Raw genomic sequence first — 22,922 nt, 5'->3', positions numbered from 1 at the left:
TGAAGATGACCTCAGACATTTACTAAGGGATTGGTTAGAACACGATGAGAAATTTGGTGCGAAAAGTTATTTGTTTCATCAAAAAAAGTTTTGGCTTAGCGGAAATGACGTGGCTATTAAAAAAAAACAAGGACTAGGATTTAAAGAGTAACGAAAGTAACCACAGAATACTCTTAGTAGCTTTAGAGAGAGGTCGGCTTTAGGTTCTGCAGTAGATATTTAACTTAGCGACATTCGACGGTTCCATTCATTACGTATTAAACTCAGTGTCGAGTACCTTAATCAAGTTGACCTTCACCTGTGTTGGTTCCTAAGGTGTGTAGACGTATCTGCACAAGACGCAGCGCGGAGGCGCCTAGAAGATTCTAATAAACATCAGAAGATTCTTTTGGATGTCAGAGGGATGAAGCTGCTACAGACCCGACACACAAGACTATTCTCAATTGACATTGTTAAGGGGAAATTACAATGAATTTTTATTTCCTATAGCGTTTATAGTTTTAGATCCTGACCGTAACAGAGTCAAAGCAGTAAATCCAGATGACCAATACAATAATATTAAGAAGATTTGTTTTCGTCTAAGAAAAGACACCATAGCGCACATTTGTTTTTTTTAACCGCGCCCGTAGTAAATTTCATAGTTGACAACAAATCTCAGAAAGAGGCTAGTACTAAAATCATTTTTTTTTCAGCTCAAAATTTTGTCATGACACAGTTAATATTTTAAAAATATTTATTAAATCGAATTTCCTATTAATCTACAAAAGCAATTAATGGCAGCTCTTCTACTTCTAAAGTTAGTATTCGCGATCTGGAAAGTCACTTTTACCCGAGACAAACTGTCGTACGGTGGTAGAACTATGGGCGCCATCCATCACTAGTAGAGGGGCTAGTACAGGTGGCACGCGAGAGGGAAGGGGACAAAGGGGAGGATGAGAAAGAAACAAAAAAAAAAAGCAAGTGGAAATTGGAAATAAAGAGACGGCTTCTGTTTGAGATGTCTGGAAACGGTCTGCTATGGATAGCCGGACAGTGGAAAAGAAAGGGAGGGGGAGGCGTGAGTTATCGAATGATGGATGGTACAATGATGGAATATTTTCAGATCCCCGGATTTGTAATGATTCTAGAATAAGGTCAGGTGATGATATTCCGAGCTCGTCTCTACCGAGGTCAAGCGAGTTGTTTAACGGTAGTCACGTGAACGAATAACCAGGTCAACTGACTCAGAGGTAAAGAAACAAGTGGTGTCGCTAGGAGATGCAAGAGGTGTGGACCACACCGGATGTCAACCATCAGCGGATGACAACAAGCTGGAAAAAAATCTTATTTGAAAAGTAAGTTGTAAGTGAAGGGGCGAAATAACTTTTTTTTTTGGGAAACTGTGCGATGACACTGTAACCGCACACCGGATGACACTGTAACCGCACACCGGATTACACTGTAACCGCACACCGGATTACACTGTAACCGCACACCGGATGACACTGTAACCGCACACCGGATTACACTGTAACCGCACACCGGATGACACTGTAACCGCACACCGGATGACACTGTAACCGCAAACCGGATGACACTGTAGCCGCAAACCGGATGATACTGTAACCGCACACAGGATGACAATGTAACCGAAAACCGGATGACACTGTAAACGCAAACCGGGTGACACTGTAACCGAAAATCGGGTGACACTGTAACCGCAAACCGGGTGACACTGTAACCGCACACCGGGTGACACTGTAACGCACACCAGCTGACACTAACCGCACACCGGATGACAACAACCCTAGCGACGACTATCAAGGAACTAAAAACGAGGACTAGTGAGAGGCAGGCCCGGCTTACTATTATTATTAAGTTCTCTCATTGACATAGGACTATGCTCCTGGTCTCATCTAGGGGGTCTATGGGAGTGCTGATAGCACATTTATTGTTAACTCTGGCAAAAAAGTTCGTAACTGGCTCAAAACATGCTGCGCCCTAACAAAATTTCCAACCAGAGATTTTCTTAAAAACAGCTCCTTTTCTTTAAAAAAAGTCAATGTTATGTTTAGCTTCCTTCCCGTCTGGATTTGTTCATATAGAGTATACGACGTAGAACCCATGATCAGTTTCGAGATATATGGAGACAGTGTAGAAACTATTCTAAAGACTGTTATACTATATCAAAATCTTAAAAGAATCGAGCTTTCCAAAATTTTGCTCTTAAAAAAAAATGATAGTCAAAATTTTTTTCCGCAACATTTAAAAAATAATCCCCATTAAGACCGTGCGATCTCTAGGTAACCGTAGGTCAATCCAAAAATTGTAAAAAAAAATAAATAAATATTAAATTAAAATAACTTTTTTTTTCAATGCTAGATTACTCAGTTTTCCTAAGTACTTTAAAATTTTTATTGATAGCCTCCCTTGCTTAACAGCGCAACCCTTACAGTACATTTAAGAAAATCAAAATTGCTAATGTTTATTGATGAAAGATTTTCTAACCTACTTGAAATATCTAAACACTTTCATGTAACGGAATGAAAACATTTTAAACCACAATCCATTATTTAATTTCCGATGACATAGGAATAGAAGCCTGCTGTCAGACATATAATAAAGATCGTAAGAGACATTTTGAAATTGAGGAATGGTTAAATGGATATATATATAGATATATATAGATAGATATAGATAGATATAGATAGATAGATATGTAAATTAAAAAACGTTTTTTGAATAAATAAATATCTATATATATATATTTATTTATTTATTATGTGTGTATATGCACTATTAATAAGTTTTTAATACGAAATACTTTTTTTTAAAATGGGAGGTAACTATGTAATCTTAGGACAAAATATTTTTTTTAGTTATCTACCTGTTATCTATCAAACTATTATACAACTCATTATATAAGCACTAGCGACTTGTGTCAGCATCAAAGCTTGTCATATCAATAAATAAGAGGGAAAAAAAAAGATTCTTACAGAATAAGAGAAAAAAAAAACATAGCCCTCACTGGATAAGCCAAGTGACTCGATTCTAACATAAGGTGTTTCGTAACAAGCGAGCAACGCATTTATTCGTGTTGTTCAACGCATTTACATTTTATGCGTAGAATGGTGAACCTTAAAAAGTCAAATAACTGCTCATGTAAGAATACTTGAGTAAAGAGCTGAAACACTTTGACGAACCTCAGCGATCTAAGACCTATATGCAATAAAATTATTATAATAATTTGAAAAATAACTGAGACATTAATAATAATACATTAATAATACATTGTACTGAAAAAGTCGACATAATTATAATGGGGTACAAATGTTTTAGAAAACTTGAAATGTTTTTCAGCGTCCGGTAACTTAATCCCCTGGTCACTTAATCCCTTGATCATGAAAATTTGTCAAAGTAAATAATTGAAAATGTGTGTGTTGGTCACTCTTTGACTGTAACGAAAGTGTCAGCTTGAAGAACGAGTTAAAGGAAAAAAACAACAAGAAGAAGAAGAGACAAACAGAGACACGACAAGGAGGCTGGTATACGAAATGTTTATCTTAACTCATCACACTAATAAACTGGTCAATTAAATAGGACATCTTTACCGTCACATGAACATTACAAACTGCACTCGAGAGGACAGGTCAGTGTAACAAGACAGGTCCATTCAACAGAGAAGGTCATTCCAAGAAGCAGGTAATTAGAAATCATGTAACAACAAAACAATTTCATGTCCATAAACACGGCCACCAAGGTTTAGGAAATTTTTTTATCAGCTTTTAAATAACATAGATACCCCCCCCCCTCCCCATTCCAGCTGTAGTTCCCCCCCCCCCAACAGCTCATTTCGCCTATGTATGTAAACTAGCTGTATTCTGTGCACAATACATTCAACCACGTATGTAATATCTGTACACAAAACATTTAGCCAATGTAGTAAAATATCTGTACACAATACATTAGCAAATGTAGTAAAATATCTGTACACAATACATTAGCCAATGTATGTAAAATATCTGTACACAAAACATTTAGCCAATGTAGTAAAATATCTGTACACAATACATTAGCCAATGAATGTAAAATATCTGTACACAATGCATTTAGCCAATGTATGTAAACTATCTATACACAATGCATTTAGCCAATGTATGTAACACATCTGTACACAATACATTCAGCCAATGTATGTAAACTAGCTGTACACAAAAACATTCAGCCAATGTATGTAAACTATGCATGTATATAAACTAGCTGTACACAATACATTCAGCGCGACTCAAAAGTATACTAAGAAGTTAAGAATGAGGAACACAACAACACATAATTGCGTATTAATTTTGTAAACTGGCGCGGGGAGAAGTAGATTTTGCCGCTACATCCGCAGCTGGAGATCGATCTCATCTCATTCATGGCACTGCGTGGTTCTGCCACAGTTTCCGCCGTGTGGAGCTGTACTGAAGAACTGTTACCAAAATGAGAGAGACTATTGTGGCAGTACAACAGAATGTTTTAATGTAATACACTTATTTAGTGAAACTCAAGCCTCATTTTCATAATCAAATGAGCGATTTAAAAAAAAGACAGATTTGCTTTATTGTAAATATTTGCTGATTAAACAAACAAAAGAAAAAAAAATCAAAGCTTGTCTAAGGGATAGAACCGCTAACTACTGCTATTTAACACAAGATGGAAGGTTTTAACTCCCTTTCTGCTACATAATACACAATTAATTAATTGCTACCACTTGATTAACTCATTTTTTTCTCTATTTATTCGAGTGTTTTCATCGAATTTGAATAATTATACAACATTTTAACTTGATACGAGAATAGCAGAAGAAATTACCTTACCTAACTCAAAAAATATAGAATCAACATTTTGTAAAAGTAATACCACCTCAACATCCCTAATAATAGGCAGCATTTACAGACCACCAAATTCTAGTTTAGAATACATGCAGGAACTATGTAATCAGATTACTACACTTAAAGAGACAAATAAAAATGCAGTTTTTTGGATTATGGGTGATTTCAACCTACCTGATATAAATTGGAAAACACTAACCATAGATAAACACCAAAACCTTAGGACATAAATGAGCTTTTCATAGAAACTTTACACAACCTAAGTTTAGATCAAATAATTAAAAAGCCAACTAGATTAAACAACACATTAGATCTCTTCTTAACCAACAGACCTGGATTAGTAGTTGATTATGATATTATCCCTGGTCTATCAGACCATGAGATCATAAAAATACACAGTCAGATAAAAGCAGTAGCCAATACAAAACCCAAAAGAAAAATCTTACTCTGGAATAAATGTAACCTAACACAACTACACCAAGCTGCATTAAACTTTCAACAAACATTCTTATTAGAAAAAGACATTAACCAACCAGTCGATGACCTCTGGAATTTCATTAAAAACAATCTTAAAAGCATTATAGAAAATCATATACCAACTAAATACACATCAAACAAAATAAATAAATGCTGGTTTAATAATAGACTAAAGAAGCTTTGTAAACAGAAGGAAAACCTATATAGAAAATTTAAAGAAACTAATGCAGAAAGAGTTTACAAAAAGTATAAAAAAATTTAACACTTAACCCAAAAAGTAAGCAGACAGCTGCAGAGTGAATACATAAACAATGTAATATCTAAAGATAACAACAAAAACCTATGGTCATACATTAAGTCTAAGAAAATGGAAACAACAGGCGTAGCGCCATTAAAAGATGAACATAACATAATACATAATGATAATGAAACTAAAGCAAACATTCTAAACAAATACTTTGCATCAGCATTCTCAGCCCCAGGAGACAAAGACATATTACTGAATTTGAACCAAGTAGACAACATAGAAGATATAGTAGTACAAGAAAATGGAATTCAAAAACTATTAGCCAACACCAAACCAAATAAAGCTTCTGGACCTGATGGTATTCCAGCTAGATTACTCAAAGAACTAAGTAATGAGCTAGCCCCAGTGTTCAAAATACTCTTTCAGGCTTCACTTAACCAGGGCAGAGTACCAAAGGACTGGAAAGAAGCTAATGTCACTCCCCTATTTAAAAAAGGAGAAAAATCTGACCCAGGAAACTACAGACCAGTATCACTTACCAGCATCACATGTAAAATCCTAGAACACATAATATGTAGCAACATCATAAACCACTTAGACAAACATAATGTTCTCACACCATACCAACATGGCTTTAGGAAATATAGATCATGTGAAACACAACTAATAGGACTAATTGATGATTTTTCAAAAGGTTTAGATAATAGTGAACAAATAGATGCTATCTTACTAGATTTTTCTAAGGCTTTTGACAAAGTTCACCACCATAGTTTGCTTAAAAAATTAAAATATTTCGGCATTAATGGTCCACTGCATCAGTGGATTAAAGACTTTCTGATAGGGAGAGAACAAACTGTAATAATAAATGGTTCTAAATCAACACCGATAACAGTAAACTCAGGTGTACCTCAAGGAACAGTCTTGGGTCCACTACTATTTTTAATTTACATAAATGATTTACCAAATTGCATTACTTCAGGAACAAAAGTCAGATTATTTGCAGACGATTGCATAATATATAGAACAATAAAAACAACACAAGACACAGATATTTTACAAAGAGAATTAGATGAATTACAGAAATGGGAATCAAATTGGAGCATGTCTTTCCACCCAGAAAAATGTCAGTTGTTAAGAGTAACAAAAAAACTAAAACAAATTAATTCCACTTATCTTATTCATGGCAAACCAGTAACACAGACTAAAAACGCAAAATACCTAGGTGTTATAATAAATGAAAAACTGTCATGGAATCCACATATTGATGAAACTACAAAAAAAAATCAAACAAAGCATTAGGATTTATTAAAAGAAATTTCTATAAATCAAATAAGAAAATAAAACTAAAATGTTATTTAACCTTGGTTAGGCCAATAATAGAATATGCATCCTCTGTTTGGGACCCCTCAACTCAAGAAAACATTAAGACACTATAACCGACACAAAATAGAGCAGTGCGATTCATAACAAACGAATATTCACATTTGACTAGAGTAACACCTTTAGTAAAATCACTAAATTTAGAAAGCCTTCAGGACAGAAGGCTCAAAAGTAAAGTAGCAATAATACATAAAACACTGAACCATAATCTTCAAATACAAAAACAAAATTTAATAAAATACTCTGAAAGACACAAAGATAAAGGCACATTCCTCGTCCCATATGCTAGGACAAATTTGTACAAATACTCCTTCTTCCCTAGTGCTATTAGAGCATGGAATGGGTTGCCTGAGCTAGCCAGGAAAACCAGTGACTTGGCAGAATTTAAGTCATTGGTTAATATGCATGACTAAATGCATGACGCGTAGGACGTAATCATCTTCTTTTTTGAAGTAACGTCTGTATTATATAAGATAAGATAAGATAGAAGTGGGAGAGAAAAAGTAACAAAATTTAATAAGGGAAATAAATCCATATATACATCCACATCTCCCATTAAGTAGCATTTATTCCCCATATTTCTAGAGCAAAAGAAAAATTAATTACACATAATGTATTAAATAATTGGTTAATTTTTGTTTATTGAGACATGTTTTGTCAGGTATAATTAATAAACTTGCTAAGTTTCAACTTGATCCGAGAATGGGAAATGGGAGAAATTTTTTTTTACCAGACAGACAGACGGACTGACAGACAGAATGAGTTGATAAAAGCTTTGTAATAAAAAAAAGTTTTTGTTGACAGTAACCTTCTCCGTCTAGTCATTTTATTTTTACTTGTTAATAGTAATGACCATTCAATTTAGGCCAACATTGCAGCATCCTAAATGAGGCTAATTAGAGAGCTACATTTGACTAATTGTGCGTGACGTCTGGCTTATATTATGAGATGTATGAGATATATGTAGCTAAAGTATGACTAATTGTAAGTGTGGCTTATTAAGACGTGTGGTTAATTGTGAGATAAGTTTGACTAATTGTGACATATGTGAGTCTAATTATAAGTGAAGTGTGAAATGCATTCTCATACATATGTTACATATAGCATACATTAAGTTACATATTTTTAATTACATATTTAATTACATGTTTAGTTACATATTAAGGTATAAATAGCTGTGAGATTTGATCAGGGCCATACATATGCGTTAAAAAATAGGTAGATTCATTAATTAATTTTGATTATTGTGATTCCTTATTTAGTAACATAAAATGGCATACCTGTAGAGAAAACAATTAGGCTTCATTAATATTTATATATCATGCATTCAGTTTTGTGTGTGTGTGTGTGTTATCTTCTTTAAATGTATCTTATCATTTGTTGTTGTTTTTGTACATACAGAATTCTGAAGTTTTTCTGTACTAGTGACGAGATCACGTGACGCTGGTGGTGTGGGGAGACAAGGTCAGCCATTTGTACTGAAGTAGCTAGACATTTGTGTTTAGGTTTATTTCTATCACGTGATTATGACTTTCCTTTCCACCCCCCCCCCCACTCCAAAACAAATTGTTTGCTCCTACACAGAGACAATGTTTTAGCATTTCGCTGGAATAGATTTGAACAGATTTAAAGAAAACAAAAACATATGAGATGTGTGATCAGTGTATTATATCATGACTTGCAAAAAATGTATTAATTCATTCATTAATTCACACACACAAAAAAAGTTTTAATTTTTAAGATGACTGTCTAATGAACGAAATACAACTGGTGAAACAAGAGAGCGTCCAGAGAATACGATCATGGATCAAGTCATTCAGTTTCACTTCAGTGTAAGCTATGCGAAATAGCCGAGACTTGGGGCTGCCACAACGCTAGCTAGTCGAACGCCTGTGGATTTATGGCAGCAGGCGCCACGTAGTGGCTTTGAGCAAAAGTCTAAGAGAAGAAGCAGGCCTATCTGCAGTAGACCCAACTTACCCATGCCATGTGTGTGTCCGGCTTTTTAAAGCCAGGATTGGACGTCGTCTTTGAATACATGGGAAATGAGAAATGTGCTCATCTTGGACTATAGAGTAGCACTTTAATACCGCACTCCTGTTTAGATTCCCCCCCTCCCAACTTGTCACTAGTATGACGACTGATTCTCATAGTATCATTTTTCGGTCTAAAGTTCTTTATATGAAGAAGGGTGCCCATATTATCTCTGGCAGCCCATGACTCATGGTCCCCATATTGTCGACTGGATTTCGAAGAAATACTATTTGACAGATGTATTTGAATTCATGCGGTAAAATTACTTTTGTATAGGTCAAATAGTCCGTAGTTATCCTCGTAGCTGGCCAATTTTACCCAAGGTTTATAAGGGAACAATCGGATATTACGTAACGCCCCCAAAAAATCATGTTTACCCCCTCTCCCCCTTGTAAAAAAATAGTAACAAAACTCACTCCCCCTTCCAGAGTAAAAAAAACACCCTTAAAGAAGATTTATGAAGCTTAAAAGATTATATTGATATTGATGGTAATGACTTTTATAATGACATATCGGCCAATCAACTTCCGGAAAGTTTGGCGATGACGTATTAAGTCCCCCCCCCCCCCCGTTTTCAGCACAGCATCTATACATCGTTTTTTTTTTCATTCGAATATTTTTTTTTGTAATGTTACGAAACAAATCTTCATATCCCCCCCCCCCTTTTTTTTCCTCCTTGTAACAAATCGTTAAACATGTTTTACTTCCCCCCCCCCTCCTTTCCCGAATCGTTACGTAATATGCATGAACGTTCGGCGAGGTCTCATTGGACATAAGCCAACTAAACAACTCTGATAATTAAATACTTGTAGGAAGGGGCTCCAGTATTAAGGTCTCGTTTGTGGATCTTATTTCTTCTTTCTGAAAGGGAAGGAACGCCGGAAGACTTCATCGAAGTTACGCCCCTTGAACAAGTTTTATTATTATCAGGTTATAACTCTTATTGAATCAATTAAATAATTTTTCCCCCTTGGTCTTAAGCTTGACAGTGAGAAGGATAATCGATACCACACAATGCCCTTTTTTTTGTTGAGCGTAATGGGTTCAACAGTTGGTCAGGTATCGATTACGGAGACATGGTGTAGCGATACAACTATTGGTCGTCTCAGCCAGGATAAGGTGAACTTAATGGGTCAAGTTCGGGGGCTTAATGGGTTGATTTTAACGCTTTATTTATGAACTAATGTGTAAATAATGATAACAGGGCCCGTAGATGCTAAACAAGTTCATTAATAATTAACATGTCCATAAATCGTGCTTCTGTGCCATTTATGCAGAGTCTCTATCAATGGGTAGTTATTTTGGCGACAGAGTTCAATAAGTTGAAATATGGTCACGCACCGCAGTGCAATGGTTGCACTCAGTACTGAAAAGCAGTACTTTCCATAGCAACATAAGTAAGATTAGGCCATGTCCTCCTTTTTGGGGCCGTGTCTTCGGTTCGGCCGGCATTAGCCTTACATTAGTGTTAAAATGTCCGGCTTTTTTTCAATGTCGTTAACTAAAGAGGCATATAACCTTTTAATTGAAATTCATATCTTCATATCGTCTGGTTTAAACATGAACACTCCCGATGCTTATAAAGATAAAAAAAATGTAAAGATTCAATGTAAAGTAATTTTACTTTCATGTGTAGTAGAGACTCTATATAACGAGTGGTATAATGAATGCATGTGGTAGTGACCCAGAATAGGTCTACATCTTTGTGTTTATTAATTAGAATTTGTAGTCAAGATGTCAGCTAATGGATGAGTAGCGCCTCTAGTGGACAGGCAGTCGTACCCTCTTTTTGAGGGCAGCTTGCTCACTCTTGGTCCCTACTCGGTACCCAACTCTCACCTGTGGCACCCAGAAGCTGTAGCATGCGCAGCGGCCACATCCCATGAAACGGCTTTGACTGGCCGGCTAAACCAGGCAGAAGGTATTTGACGTGTGAAGTCTGAACTTGGCATAATGTCACAATAACTAGACCAATCGGACAGAAAGGTAACTACCAGCACAGCGCTGTGGAGCACTCTAGAAAGTCGCTGGCCATCCATGCACCCAAGCTCATTCCTGGACGACTTGACCAATTCTAGCCCCTGGAAATTCTGGCGAGAGAGTGAGGTCGACGTATTGCGCGAATCGTCCTCACTTAAAAAAGTTTCAGCGCAAGTCACTTGGTCATACCCCCCCCCCCCCAAAAAAAAAAAAAAAGTTAATTAATAAAGCCTTCAGCCACCCTGGTAATCATCGAACCACGATGGACGAACTTAATGGACAGTGTGCGCGAGTTTCTGATGTAAGTATGAGTAAAGGTGGGCGGATGGTTTGGTTGTATAGGCTGAAAAGATTCTGATGAAACCATGAGGGGGAGGGAGAGAGGGAGAGAGAGAGAGAGGGAGAGAGAGAGAGAGAGACCTAAGGACACTTAACCCACTAAAGACACTTAAGAGAGAGAGAAAGAGGGAGAGGGAGAGAGACACCTAACCCACTAAAGACACTTAAGAGACTTAAGACACTAAAGTTACTAAAACCAATGAAGACCCTAAAGTCCTAGCCTATGCATTAATTTCAAAAGATATTGGAACTTTTCCCAGCATTCAAATGTATTTCTTAAAAACAAACTACAGCGGCACACAAGACAACTATAAATGTACTGTATTGAACTGAACTCAACCGCTACCACCCGGAAGTGTGCAGTCCAGTTGGTTCTATTTATTGACCACCGCTAATTAAGTGACTCAATCAGCTGATTACAAACCGTGGAACCATGACTTACTCTGATTGCGATGTGAGTGATTCATCTAATAGGCAAGTAATCTTTCGATGAAGAGGTGATGTCCCCTGCTCCAGTGCAGCTCTAGTCACGAGCCATGTTTATGGTTTTTAATTTTTTGTCGTCAGTCCACAAACACATACACAAAAGATACACAAACAAGAAAGACATTAAATTACTTTGGATCAGTAATGTCATAGGAATTATGGGATGTATGATTGACCTAGACTTAATAAATCTATGCGATTGGAAATATTGCTACAAATTGTTTTTGTTTATCCTTAAGCATTCTCAATGCGCTTTGATTCTATCACTTGTCTGGACCTGTTGGGAAAGAAGGAGGGAATAAGGGGATATCTTGGTGAATGTTTACACGATCGTTTTTTAAATGCATAAAAACCCCCCACAAAAGTTTACTCAGTGCTCAACATTCCTCAAGGGGACTAATTCAACTTATACCACTACATCTGTCAAGTACGCTTTCATTCCCTTGTTCAAGACACAAAAAAAAAATAAAAATAAATTAGCAATAGTTAATTAACAAACTGGTTAATTTTTTTAATCGATTCTTGTGTTGTAAGGTAAAAGGAATAATATTGAAAAACGCAAAGTTTCAACTTGATCTAAGTAATAAGAAGTGGGAGAATTTGTATCAGACAGACCGACATACAGACATAGTAAGTTAGCTTTGTAAAAACTATACCGTATCAATAGTCAAGCGATGTAATGTAACAGAAATGACACAGTGCACAGGTGAACAATATCTACAAACATTGCGCTGAAAGTCAAAGGAGTGGTGAGTAAATCAACATGCCCTTAATGAAACTCACGCACACATACACACATATCTTTACAATAAATACGTTTGACATTTACACAAATTACAATCTTTGCTTTTTTTATATTTTTTTCTTTTTTATTTCCATTTCAAATGAATCTCTCCTCACCAAAAAAAAAAAAGTTTAAATAAAAAGGTGAAGAATTCCTGGTAGTCATGGCAACGCGTAAAGGGAAAAGGAAAAAAAAACAAACACTATTTGATGTGCTTATACAGCTGAACGGTTGGGTGATGACAATGATTAGAAGTGAACCAACGTCGACAGAACGTCAGGCTTTGTGTGAGCACAGCTTTAAAAGGCGACAAGCAGAGGCGTGAGCTGACATGGGGGGAGGGGCCCTACTATTAAATCACGGTAAAGCACAAAACTAAAAAGATGGAGGCGCTCAATAGGTAATTAAAACGTGAAAGTAAAAACGGACAATTCTAAAACACATTATAGTAGCTGGGTTGTCGCTTTGAAAACAACCAACAACAAACTAACAGAAAAAGAAACAACACAGATCTAGTAAAAAAAATAATCTAGAGCTGAAAACCGGTACTGAATTTCTGGTTGATTGATACATACATTTAAAAAAAGCAACCAAAATATAAAAAATCCTTTCAAAAAAACAACAACAAAAAAAAAACAAACAACAAAGTTTATCTTAAGGGGAAGAACTCCGCCCTTAAATCTATATGTATCAATAATTTACAAGTTATTTCCCTTATTTGATATCACACAAAATAATTAATTACCAATATTTAATTGACAATTTGGTAATTTTTTAATATTATTATTATATGTTAGCTACAATAAATAATTGTTTAAAGTATCAACTTGGGCGGAGAATGCGTGATGGAGAAATAGCCTTAACAATTATTTAAGGGGACTAAACCCAACAAATTTAATCATATCTGTGAATACTGAAGGATTAGTTTCCCTTGTTGGTATCAAACATGATAATTAGTTACCAGTAATTAAATGAATATTTGGCTACTTTTTTCTGTTGATTCATGCGCTGTCTAGGCCAATGAATATTTTTGCGAAGTTTCAACTTATCCGCAATTGGGTGTGGGAGAAATAACATGTACACACTTGTTACCAGACAGACAGACAGCTATTGGTCTCCACTGCCCACAGGTTGCAACGTTGAAGGTCAGTGTTCAGGCTTTCTATGACGATGGGTCTTGTTCGAACTCGGGACCATCGTAAAACATTCCTAAGCGCATACCACTAGGCCAGGCGGCTATCTAGTTGATCTCCCAATAAAAAAATATATGACAAAAAACTGAAATTTGGGATGTTTAAATGAGAGGCAGAAACCACTTTGCTACCTAACAAGGGGGCTTGAGTTCAAATCCCAGGTCGAGCAGAGCTGTGTTCAATGAGCGACTAAAGTCAGCACGGTAAACCTTCTCCCAGATAACCCCTCTCCCCCACTGGTGTACAAAAGTGATTGAATCATAGCGATTTGAGTCATGAAAGCTGCGCTACATAAGAACAATTGAAAAACAAAAAACGTGGACCAACAATTCTTAAATTATGAACGAATTCGATCAAAATGATAAAACCATAGCAGAACGCAAAACGTGATGCCAGTAAGCACGTGGTTCCGACAATTATGGCGGTGATATTTCACTAGCATGTCATTATGTCTCTCTCTCTCTCTCACACACACACACACACACGAGCGTGAGGGAGTGAATGGGAGACAACAGGAAGTACAAGGCTAAAGAGAAACGAATTCCACGTCATTCATGAGCATAGGAACATTCTTACAATTGTTTGTACACGTGGAATTTAGAAATGCGAACAATGGCAGGCTTCTGCATTTCTATAACACGCACGAGACTCGCAGTATTTTACCCCCCCCCCCCTGCCTCTGTAAATGCTTTTAGAAAAGTACGTGGCCTGCAAAGTTTATGTTTAGGAATATCTACATTTTCATGTGTTTTATACGTTTGGGATATTCCTGTCCGAAATGAAGATTGTTAAGTCTCAGGCTAAACATTTTACAGGAGGACAGAGGATGGCGGCAAGCAGGATTCGAACTCGGGATCACTACAGTCTCACTCTGACATTTAATAATTGACCAGTGTGATACTCTGACATTAGTGGATTGAGCAGTGTGATACTCTGACATTTAATAATTGACCAGTGTGATACTCTGACATTAGTGGAATGAGCAGTGTGATACTCTGACATTAGTGGAATGAGCAGCTTGATACTCTGACATTAGTGGATTGAGCAGCGTGATACTTTGACATTAGTGGATTGAGCAGCGTGATACTCTGACAGTGGATTGAGCAGCGTGATGCTCTGACATTAGTGGATTGAGCAGCGTGATACTCTGACATTAGTGGATTGAGCAGTGTGATACTCTGACATTAGTGGATTGAGCAGTGTGATACTCTGACATTAGTGGATTGAGCAGTGTGATACTCTGACATTAGTGGATTGACCAGTGTTTCACTATGATCAGTGTTTTACTATGACCAGTGTTTCACTATGACCAGTGTTTCACTATGACCAGTGTGTCATTTTGAAGTTCATGGTAACTTAACGTTCATGTCGTTAGAATGTCTATCAAGATTGAACACACGTGAGTCAGTGAAGACTGCACACAAGTGAGTCAGTGAAGACTACACACAAGTGAGTCAGTGAAGACTGCACACAAGTGAGTCAGTGAAGACTGCACACAAGTGAGTCAGTGAAGACTGCACACAAGTGAGTCAGTGAAGACTACACACAAGTGAGTCAGTGAAGACTGCACACAAGTGAGTCAGTGAAGACTGCACACAAGTGAGAAGACTACACACAAGTGAGTCAGTAAAGACAAAGAACAAAAGACGAAGAACGGCACACTACAGGAAATACGAGGCAAGAGAAGAAACTCCATGTTATATTCGTGCTAGTGTCCCCAAGCAAAGATTTCAAATCAACTAACATTGGATGAAATATAAAAATTAATGCTAAATTTTTGAAATTCAGATATCGGAATTCTTAACCTAACACTGTCGCCCCAGCAAACAAGTAAGACTGTTGACCTACTTTAAGCACCGAGTGCTAATGTGATGGGTAAAATAATGCTTGGATTAACTTTAGAACTTATCTGTAACAAGCCTGAAACCAAAATTATACTTTAAAACAGAAAACGAAAAACAAAATTGTAGGAACATCTTAATAAAATAAATGGATTACTCCAAGCATTTCTTTTTAGTAGACCCTCAGATCTGGAATTATAAAATAATTCGATATTCAAAACTGCCTAAACCAAGAAATTCATCATAAATCTTATAGTATTTAAATAAAAGGAACTTTAACCATCTATGCCAAAATATCCGAAAGAATTGTATATGCAATAATGGTTACGCAAACTGCATCATGTATGAGATAAATCATCTTGACATTTAGTAAGACTGTTATGTATAAAACACAGTTGCATACATATGGTACACTTATAAATATATAGGTAATGCTTATGTGTAATTGTCCTATCCTATTAAATAAGATTTGCTCTGTTACAAAGTATCCTTACAAGATTCTTACTAGCGTACGTTACGTTGATCTATTTGTGAATTATTATTTTCTATTATTAATACTAATACAAAACTGTATTTTTATTGTACAAGTCCTGACGAATGAAAACTATTGTTATATTTTGATGATGTTTTTTTTACCACGAGGGTATTTTTTTTTTATAAATATATCTGTCTACATCTCATACTTGGAAAGAATATTCTTGTGTGAGTGTGTGTGTGTTTTCGAGTTGAAATAAGAGTTACATATGTGTGCGTGTAAAAAATATTGTTTGCGTGTGAGTATGCTTATACCATAGTTTTATTTATTAAATAGAGTTCTTGTGTGTGTGTGTGTGTCTGTTAATACAATTATTCCTTACAGAGTGTTCATGTGTATGTGTGCTGATACCATTGTTTTAGTGTTTGCTCAACTGATTCAAATTTCATAACAATAACACCCAACTACAATGCTATCAGTGACGTGAGACTGACACATGTGGCCAACCACACAGATGTGACGTCAGCACATCTCAGGTAAACTAACACCACAGATCGATCTTCTGGCAGACATTTTAATTGGAGACATTTTTTTTTCCTAGTCTTTCTTCAGTCTGAAGATAAAATATTTTCTGTCTCTGTATGTTAGTGGACAATTTGGAAAGTAGATTGGTTTGAAGAACTAAAAGAAAAAAACAGAACAAATCTTGTGAAAACATCTTTCATGGGAGAAAGCGCTGAAGTTTGAAAAGATATTTTTAGCTTCATCTCTAGGTCTTCATAAAGCAACAAAGGGTTTGCATGCTGACATAGTACTATATGGTACACTATATGTACTTGTCTTCCAGTTATTCATGCAATGATACAACATTGAGAGAATTAGCAGTCTAGAATACCCTTTGGTGTTCGTTAATCTTTAGGGGATACTGGCAATCTTTGGTATTGCAAAAAAAAGCTTGGTAATGGTCAGTCTTTTATGGGGTATTGACATTCTTTAGCGGTGCTAAAACAAAAAAAGCTTTGGTAATGGTCAATCTTTTATGGAGTAATGGCAACCTTTGATAGTGCTAGAAAACGTTTGGGTACTGGTCAATCTTTTAGGGGGTACTGACGATCTTTGGCAGTGCTAAAAGAAGTTTGGGTACTGGTCAATCAGAGAGATATAGGGAGGTTGGCTAACATTTGGCGTGACAGCAATCATTGGAGTATTGCAAGTTATTGCCGTACAGGCAATCTTTGGAGAGATGGTGATCTTTTGGGAGTGCTGATGATCTTTGGTGGTGCTAGCAATCGTTTGGGGCGTGTCCTGGCAACCTTTTAGGGGTACTGGCAATGGTTTAGACCACATTAGGGGGATACTGGGTAATCATTAGGATACTGGTAATAAATCAGGTATAGAAGTTTCTGGTGGTAGTAACAACCATTAGAATTGCTGAATCTAAATTGCGTGAGGTGTCAAAAACTTAAGACGACATCCTGATAAAACAATGTTTTCCATCCCCAAGATTTATGATATTTCAAGTAACCACGCAAACTCAGTTGCGATCTGCATATTTTGCCACACCTAGGTCGTCAGTGAGTCGTGTCTAAACAGAGAGTGTGAAATTGACCAGCGATTTCAAATAGGTTGGTTACTAAACACAGCGCTATTACACTGCAGTGGACAAAAATATTTTTGTTTTCAAAATAAGAGATGCTCGTGCAAATACGTTAGATCCAACCCAATTTACTTGAATGTTATAAATGAATAACAAAAAATACGTTCTAAAGAATGTATTAACTCTTTCTCTCCTAATCGACGATACCATAGTTGATTTTGACCTCATTAATTAAATTAATGTTTAGTTTTTTAAATATATAAAAAGAGCATGCATTTCCCTTTAATTATATACCAAATAAAACATTTTCTGATCACAAACGACAAAGCTATGAAGCCCAATCATAACAGGGGAGTGAAATAGTAACGAGCAAATGAAGAATTCCTTCGAAACGTGGAAAAATAATTACGGAGAGAAAGAGGTAAATTATTAAAAAGGAACACTATTCCAAAGTGAAGCTAATAAAACAGAACTTTTTTTAAAAACATGCTTTAGAGCACAAATCAGAAAAATCATCTAGTAAAATTGGATTGTATTTATTTTACACGTACACAAATTCAAATTGGAACCTATACATTTTGAAGCTGATCTGGTGAGTTGGAAAATAAAAAAAAATAAAAAAAATAAGAATCAATCGACTTTGACATGATCTCAAACGACTTTTGGCACCTCATTTCTCTTCCCACAGATATGAAATATTGGGTCGTGCCAGCAAACATTACCCAATTAGAAAATACAGTGAAAAGTATACATTTGGGGGGAAAACGAAGCTAAAAGAAAGAAAAACTCCTTACCGGTTTGGCCAAATCGACAAATTCGTAGACAGTATTCCAGATTTTATTCAAGTCCTCGTCTGATTTCTTTGTGTTGTTGAAGCTTCTGGTCATTTTCACAAAACACAAACGACAAGTATCCTAGGTTAGTAGAATACGTATTGTCAAGAAGTGGTGCAGTCGTTTGTTATAAGCACTTTGCAACGAGCGGGCGCAGTTCGGGGCTCATCCTCATCTATTTGATCTTTTTCATAAATGAATATTGTCGAAATTAATAACAATGGTAACGGATCCATTCTTCCGCTCGTCTGTGGAAATGCACAAAAAACAGTCTCGGGCTTTCAGATTTGTCATTATTAAAGATTTGATCTCGATAGTTTTGTGTATTTTTTTTTTAAAGAAAATGTCATTGCCCTCAGTGTCACTTAGTTAAACGATGAATCCTAACGCCAGACACAAGCTGCAGAGTTTATAAAAATCGCGTCACAGCGTCAAATCATTTGGCTAACCTTTTGATCCGTTGGTCAGAGCGGCTTTGCGGGGGATAACTCCAGACGACTGTTTAAACACAGGAAGAGATTAGCTAGATTAATTCCCCCTTTTTTTTTTCTTTTTGAAAGTAGCGCCAATGCTTTCAGTACTTAGATCCAGAGGCGTATCACACGAAATTCATATTACGCAGCCACGTTTTTATGACTTTGGTGACATGCGAAAAAAAAACAAAAAAAAACAACTAAATGCCGAGAAAATGTCCAAAAATTGATTTAGGTGCTGATTAAATCCAAAGAAAAATATTCAAAGAAAATAGCGTGTATTTTGTATACAGCAGATAAAATCAACTCTTGTTCAATTATACGTTAGTCAATAGTTATAACAAAGCATTTATTTAAAAAATTAAAATATATGGATATCTTAATATATCAAATGATACACTAGTTTCACATTTCTGGATAAGTAAAATGAAAGCCAAAACGGGAAACACAAACCTTCTAAAAAAAATTAAAACGGTTATATAAAAAAACTAATACACTACTACGTATAAACTAAATAAAAAATTGACAATTTTTAAAGCTTTATATTTCAAAAATCCATCGCCGTCTGCTATAGTCAGAAAGCTGTCTTTGAAACTTGATCATACTTGTGTGACCAAAAAGAATCGATAGTGCACGAGCTCTCCCACAAAACCCAGCGATTGAGTCGAACAAGGGAGAAAAACCTGGCTATGTAGGAAGTCTACCATAATCAGACACAGTAGAGAAGCGGGAAATGGATCATTTGACGCAGACGTTAAGTGTACAACAACATTAAAAAGATTTTTTTCCCCCAAGAGACAAAGTAATACGATTTTTTGTAAGATCTAGTTTATGGACTTTTTTTTTTACCAATTTTTTTTTTCACATAGTTTCTCAACGTAAAAAGAACAACCTTTTCCCCCATCTGTCAAAGAGAGCAAATTATGGGATGTTCTTGCTGGCCCAAATGATAGGTTTCATAATGACAAGCTGTGTGGTGAAAACTCGCTTGTTGTGGATGGTAAACAGAGACCAGGTAACGAGATAATAAGTATCAATTAGATCTGGCCGGCCATTACGTCTTGGACAGTGTCGGGTTACCTGCGGTGTGGCTGCTGTGGACATATGTTGCGTGTGTGTTGACGCGTGTGGTCAGGCCTTGACAGTCCAGAGAAAAAGTCTGTGAAGCGAGCATATGCACCTCTATTGTTGTATCAAAAAATCTCTCGATTTATTTTATCAAGCATTTTTGAAATATTCGATTACATTTATGTACTATTATATCAATACGTTTATGCAATGTTCTGATATAGACTAGTATTGACTACAATTTTCTTTCAAATTCTTTTGACTGTTTAAAAAAAATGCTGGAATCCCCCGTCACCTACTGGTACCAGGCTACAGGTAGTTTGAGAGTCATCGTGACACAAGCAAGCACCAATACCATAGATTTTGATCAACGGAGCACAATACATGCTGCCACTAGACAACGTCGATACAACGGGATGATGCTGATGGTAAACGAACTTTTCGAGTTTGTTCAGTAACATTGTGGGGGGACAATACCATCGGAGGAAAGGGGCGGGGGGGGGGGCGGGGGACACGGGAGTACATTTGATGATAGAACCAGACAGAGAAGGGAAAAAAATCATTTCCGCCACGAGTGGAGAAAACAACGCCGACTACTTGAGCAGCAATTACCGGGATCGATACCACTTACTTGACGCTTGGTATTCGCAGCAGTCATTATGACACGTGATCAATTATTACAGCGGATGCCCCAACCGTATAAATATAAATGTTTATCTTATCTTTCTATGATGTGACGGGGCGCGGAAGGGGTGGGAGGGTGGAAAAACTTCTATTGCAGTTGCCCTGAGGCGTTATAATTTATACAATGATTTTTTTTAGTCAAAGAATTTGAAAGAATGTTTTAGTCAATACTAGACTACATAAGTACGTTGCACAAAGGCATCGATGTCATAGTAAATACATGAACTAGTTAAAAGACCTTTTGGCTCTAACTAAAATAATACTTCTTTTTCGGTTTATTAACAAGTGAGGTGCCGATACATCGTTCAAGATCTAAATAAGCATTGACTCGTTTTTTAAAAATAAAATAAACAAGGTTACAAAGACATTTTGTGGAAACACAAACTCAAAATCGGTCCCCGAAGTGGTCCACCCAGGCAGGCCAAATGGGAAGGTTTCAATATTTTCAGGAAGAATATCATAATGAAATTCTATCAGAGTAAATGGAGAAAGAAGGTTGACAGATCTTGTGTGGTGCCCCAACGGTCCAGCAGACCAAGGGATAGGTGAAAGTGAATGTGAAGTTAGATGTGAGCCTGGCCTAACTGATGTCATATAATGATTATCTAATTGATCTAATTGTTTTGTAAAGGGTCAATCTTTTATTACAAGTCTCAATAAAAAAGTCCCTTAGTTAAGTGTTCTATGCGATATGTGGTCCATGTAGTTAACGAGATAATATGAAAAACTACTTATTAATTGTTGTTTTAAATTATGTTCCTCTTGTATGCATACTAAATAGTTTTTTTTCTCTTTAAAAAAAAAAGTAAACATTCTTTTTATAAATGTAGTAGTTAGTATGACAAAACTTACTTAACTTACAAAAAATCTAAAACCATTTGCATAAATATTTTAAAAATATCGTTAATAGTCTCCTCCCTTACTAAATAGCCTCCCGTATTTGTTACTATTAATAGTGAATAGTGGTAAAAATGGTGTATTTTTATTTAAAAACTGCTTGCATACTTAATTTTAAAAATTGCATTTTTCGCTGTCAGAAAAGAAAAAGAAAAAGGTATCCGTTGCATCAGAACTTTGAAAGGTCTAAAATATCATGATGTCGGATTTTCAATATCTAATCTAGTTTACGAGATCGAAACGGGTCGGACGGACGAGCTGACAGACCACACAAAACTAATAGCGTCTATTTCCCTTTCCGGGGCCGCTAAAAAAACAACAAAATGTTCTGTACAGTATACAAAATGATACTAAAGTGCAGACTATTAAATTTTATTTTCATTTAACATAAAAGCAGTAAACAATATTTTACTTTAATATTTAGGAAAAAAAATGAAGTTAAGGGTCAAGATTCGGTAAAAAAAAAAAAAGGGAAAGACTTCCGTGTTATTGGAGAAATGAAAAAATCTAATTTAAATAATGTTTGAGTAAATTTCAGATATCGTGTCCAATGTCCCGTATAAATATATATTTAAAAACGTTATCTTGTTTCGTAGCGCCATTCAAATGTTGCAGTTCTACTATGGTCGAATACATCGAAATAAAAAGTCGAAATGTCGTATGATCTACGTTGAAATGCCTAAAGTTACAGACATAGGAGATGATAGTGATAAAGATAAGCATAATATCCGCATAGTCACATCCCAGGTCAAAATAATATAAAAGATTTAACCTGTTTATGTTACGTGGTGTAGCCAACAAAGTCCTAAGAGAAGTGTAAACAATACGTTTATTTCTACATTTACAAACCAAATAACCAACACACATATACACCCGAATACACACACAAAGCTGCCGATTTAACTTTAATGTCAAACAGAAGAAAAAAAAAAGAAGCATGGCAAAACGAAAAAAAAAAGGCAATATGTCACAATGATTTCTTTAAGCCTATCGACTCGTATCAAGAACGCGTGTCATCCGAAATGTCAAAAACTCTGTCGCTTCACGCGCCGGCACATTTAATTTCGTTCGAGTCCACTCCAACGGCGCCTCAACCTGAGATGAAGTAAAGGGAGGTGGGGGGGTGTCCGATGCGAGCTCCGGGGGAAGAGGGCTAGAGGTGGGGAGCCTCAGTAAGGTTAAATGTGCGTGTTGGCGAAAGAAGGGTCGTCCTGGGGGAGTGGGGAGGGTGAGTGATAACAGAAAGCCACTACGATGACAATCACATTTCGCGGTAAAGAA

At 36.2% G+C, this 22,922-nt stretch overlaps 1 protein-coding gene across 7 annotated transcripts in view; it reads right to left on the bottom strand.

Moving 5' to 3' along the window:
• The window catches only part of LOC106058383 (uncharacterized), a 164,560-nt gene that overhangs the window by 59,927 nt on the left and 81,711 nt on the right, over positions 1 to 22,922 (bottom strand). For 2 of the 7 annotated variants that reach the window (XM_056008738.1, XM_056008737.1), the window contains exon 2: positions 18,481 to 19,017. The exons of 4 other annotated variants lie outside the window; for them this stretch is intronic. In XM_056008738.1, coding sequence (XP_055864713.1) covers positions 18,481 to 18,573 — 93 coding nt within the window. In that variant the 5' untranslated portion in view covers positions 18,574 to 19,017. Of the gene's footprint in view, positions 1 to 18,480; positions 19,156 to 22,922 lie in introns of all 7 variants that reach the window. One more of the 7 variants, XM_056008736.1, reaches the window with a different exon arrangement.

This window comes from Biomphalaria glabrata, chromosome 13 (genome assembly GCF_947242115.1).
Source record: "Biomphalaria glabrata chromosome 13, xgBioGlab47.1, whole genome shotgun sequence".
Lineage (NCBI taxonomy): Eukaryota > Metazoa > Mollusca > Gastropoda > Planorbidae > Biomphalaria > Biomphalaria glabrata.
The sequence above is the reverse complement of the archived record's forward strand: the minus strand, read 5'-3'. Positions and strand labels throughout refer to the sequence as shown.